The 2,708-nt window shown below is 40.0% G+C and overlaps 1 protein-coding gene across 1 annotated transcript in view; it reads right to left on the reverse strand.

The window, feature by feature from the left end:
• Positions 1-457: 457 nt before the first annotated feature.
• Positions 458-2,708, reverse strand: part of LOC116689870 (uncharacterized) — a 6,198-nt gene continuing 3,947 nt past the window's right edge. Inside the window, exons 2-5 of the mRNA XM_032516521.1 lie at positions 2,158-2,496; positions 1,567-1,650; positions 860-946; positions 458-504 (exon numbers count right to left, since the gene is read on the reverse strand). Of these exons, the coding sequence (XP_032372412.1) occupies positions 458-504; positions 860-946; positions 1,567-1,650; positions 2,158-2,496 (557 nt within the window). The remainder of the gene's footprint in view (positions 505-859; positions 947-1,566; positions 1,651-2,157; positions 2,497-2,708) is intronic.

Consider the following 2,708-nt stretch of genomic DNA (forward strand, 5'->3'; position numbering starts at 1 on the left):
GAGCCTCTTGATCCAACTCTCTGAGGGAAAGAAAAACAGTTTGTAACACTTGTTAAAGGACGGAGGAAACAGAGAAGTAGAGAACAAATAGCCGACCTGTATCAGCCAGAATATAAGATAAGATAATAAATATAATTAGTTTTCTTCCTATGAATATATCTGGAAAAAGTGAGGTTGTCTGATATTCAGGGTCTAGACTTTAAAACACCAGTATACATCAACAACAACAGGTGGCGCCAAATAGCAGCCGGGGGGGGCGTCCTGAAGAAAATGGCTCAAAGGTAGTAAGACAGACATTAGCAAGCAAATGACAACACGTTTTTAAGATGATGGTAAAGTAAAAAGAATGCAAGCTCAAAAAAACTCATTAAGTGTTCTTTCAAAAAGGATTTTGGAAAAAAAGGGGAGGGGTAACCGTATGTTCGGGGTCTATATTCTGGTCATTACGGTATCTGGGTCACATCTCAGCGTTAATGTGGATTAAAGCTGCAGCTGTCTCTGGCACTGCCCGATGTGAGGAGAGGGCAGGTTTGACTCGCGCATGCACCACTTAGAGTAGAGTTAGCATACAAGATGCTACAAGATGCTAACGAGAGACTTCTGTAATGTCAACAGAGTAAAAATGGACCTAGGCTACTTAACCAGGTTGGTTCACTGCTAGCTTAGCTACAAGTTAGCATCAAACACAACAAAGGCTGCCAGTTGAATGGTGTTTTGAGCTAACGTTAGCAACCAAACAACCAAAGATAGCTGCAACGTTTCTGAAATGTTTTGAAAGGTTCATCAGTTAAAAACAAAACTAACACCACATAAGATCCTGATAAAGTCCTGTGAACAAAAGTTAGTTTTTTTAACTTACTGATGTGTTCTTTCATCAGAAACAGGACCAGGAGGAGGAAACCAACGGGAAGGATAACAACACAGGGAAGCTTCCAGTTCTCAACATCTGGAAGACATCAGAGAAGGAGGGAAGGTTTAAGAAGATGCACAACCAACCATAACATAACCACAACCATAACCATAACATAACCTAACCTAACCCTAACCCTAACCCTAACATAACCTAACCATAACAATAACCATAACATAACCATAACCATAATAACCCTGTTTTCCCATCTACTCCACACACTCTCTGTATATCTTTATCTGTATTTATATTTTTCCATTACAAGTATTTACTTTTTCAATATTATTCATGGTCACAGGTGAGTATAACTTATATTCTGGTTACCTACTTTTGCTTTATTACTTTAATTACATATTCAATTTAATTTTAACGTCACTTACTTACACTGTAATATTGTTGTTTTTGTACTATGGCAACCACAGTTTACTTTACAAAACCTTTATTAGACGCCACTTTACTCCAGTCTACCTTCTGCTCATTGTCTGTTGTTTGCCTGTTTTTCTTGTGTGTTTACTTGTGTGTTTGTTTGTTTTTGCTCTTATTGTAGAGAATGCTGCTGTAATAAGGGAATTTCCCCGCTGTGGGATGAATAAAGTATAATCTTATATAATCTAAAACCACAACCCCAGTTTTCTGGAGGACTATGAGACATTTACCCCGATGCTCTGACTCGGTCTCGTCCTCCACTGGACGTCCAGACGTGGTGAAATCATTTCTCTTTGTCCTGTTCGCTTTTCTTTCTGTTTCAAACAACAAAAATAAAGTGTTTCATTATACAAAACTTAACCCTTGTGTTGTATTCGGGTCAAATTGACCCATTTCAAATCTTTACAAGAAGAAAAATGGGACAAGTTCCATGTTTTCTACCTTTTATCAGCGTCCTTTCCTTATTTCCTGAGATAAACATGTATTCCTGACTCAGAACATTATTCTGGATATGACACTTATGTTGTTTCCATAGTGGATTTTTAACATGAATTATAACCTTATGACAAAAAACTAAACCCCACTTCCATGTTTAATAGTGTGCTAGTAGAGACTGATGCATTCCCTAAACATAGATGTTATCTCAGCTGTTAGAAAGTGAGATAAAGACAATATTTGTTAATAGATTATGAAGTAAAATTTTATTTCAGAATTGTTTGAAACCCCAAATAAGACCCGAGGGACACGAGAAGGTCCCGGAGGTGGAGACAACACGAGAGTTAAATAGAAGAAAAACCTTCAAATTGATCTGTCCCTCTTACCAACAGTGAGGTTAAAACCACATCGGGCTTTCAGTTTTGGGACGTAGACTTCGTACCGTCCTGCGTCAGACAGGTTTACCGGGGAGACCTGCAGAGTCACGTCTCCTCGGACCAGGTCTCCGTGGACCAGGGTAGTTCTGTGTTTGAAGCGATGACTCTGTGAGAGGAAATCATCTTGTTCATGTCGGTACACGTGGACGAGGTCGTCACGGAGGTCGAGTCTCTTCAGATCCACTGTGTAAGGAGACAAGTTGACCGGAGGACGCAGAGAACCCCGCAGAGTCACAGCGTCCCCTTCTACTGCCTCGATCAGAGCTGGACAACTGACACGATACGCTCCTGGAGAAACAAGAGACAGAGACATTATTTAGGGTCATGAGACTTAAAAACACGAGCTAGAGGCCGAGGACATTTAGAGGAGGTACGCTCTCCTTTAGGTTTACTGACAGTAAGAGGGATTCTGGGCAGTTTATACAACTGAAATGTCATCTGACTGCTGAAAAATGCCATTCTTGAGATTTAAGAGCTCCAAAATGTTAAAGTTTCAGTGC

This window comes from Etheostoma spectabile, chromosome 5 (assembly GCF_008692095.1).
Source record: "Etheostoma spectabile isolate EspeVRDwgs_2016 chromosome 5, UIUC_Espe_1.0, whole genome shotgun sequence".
In the NCBI taxonomy this organism is placed as follows: domain Eukaryota; kingdom Metazoa; phylum Chordata; class Actinopteri; order Perciformes; family Percidae; genus Etheostoma; species Etheostoma spectabile.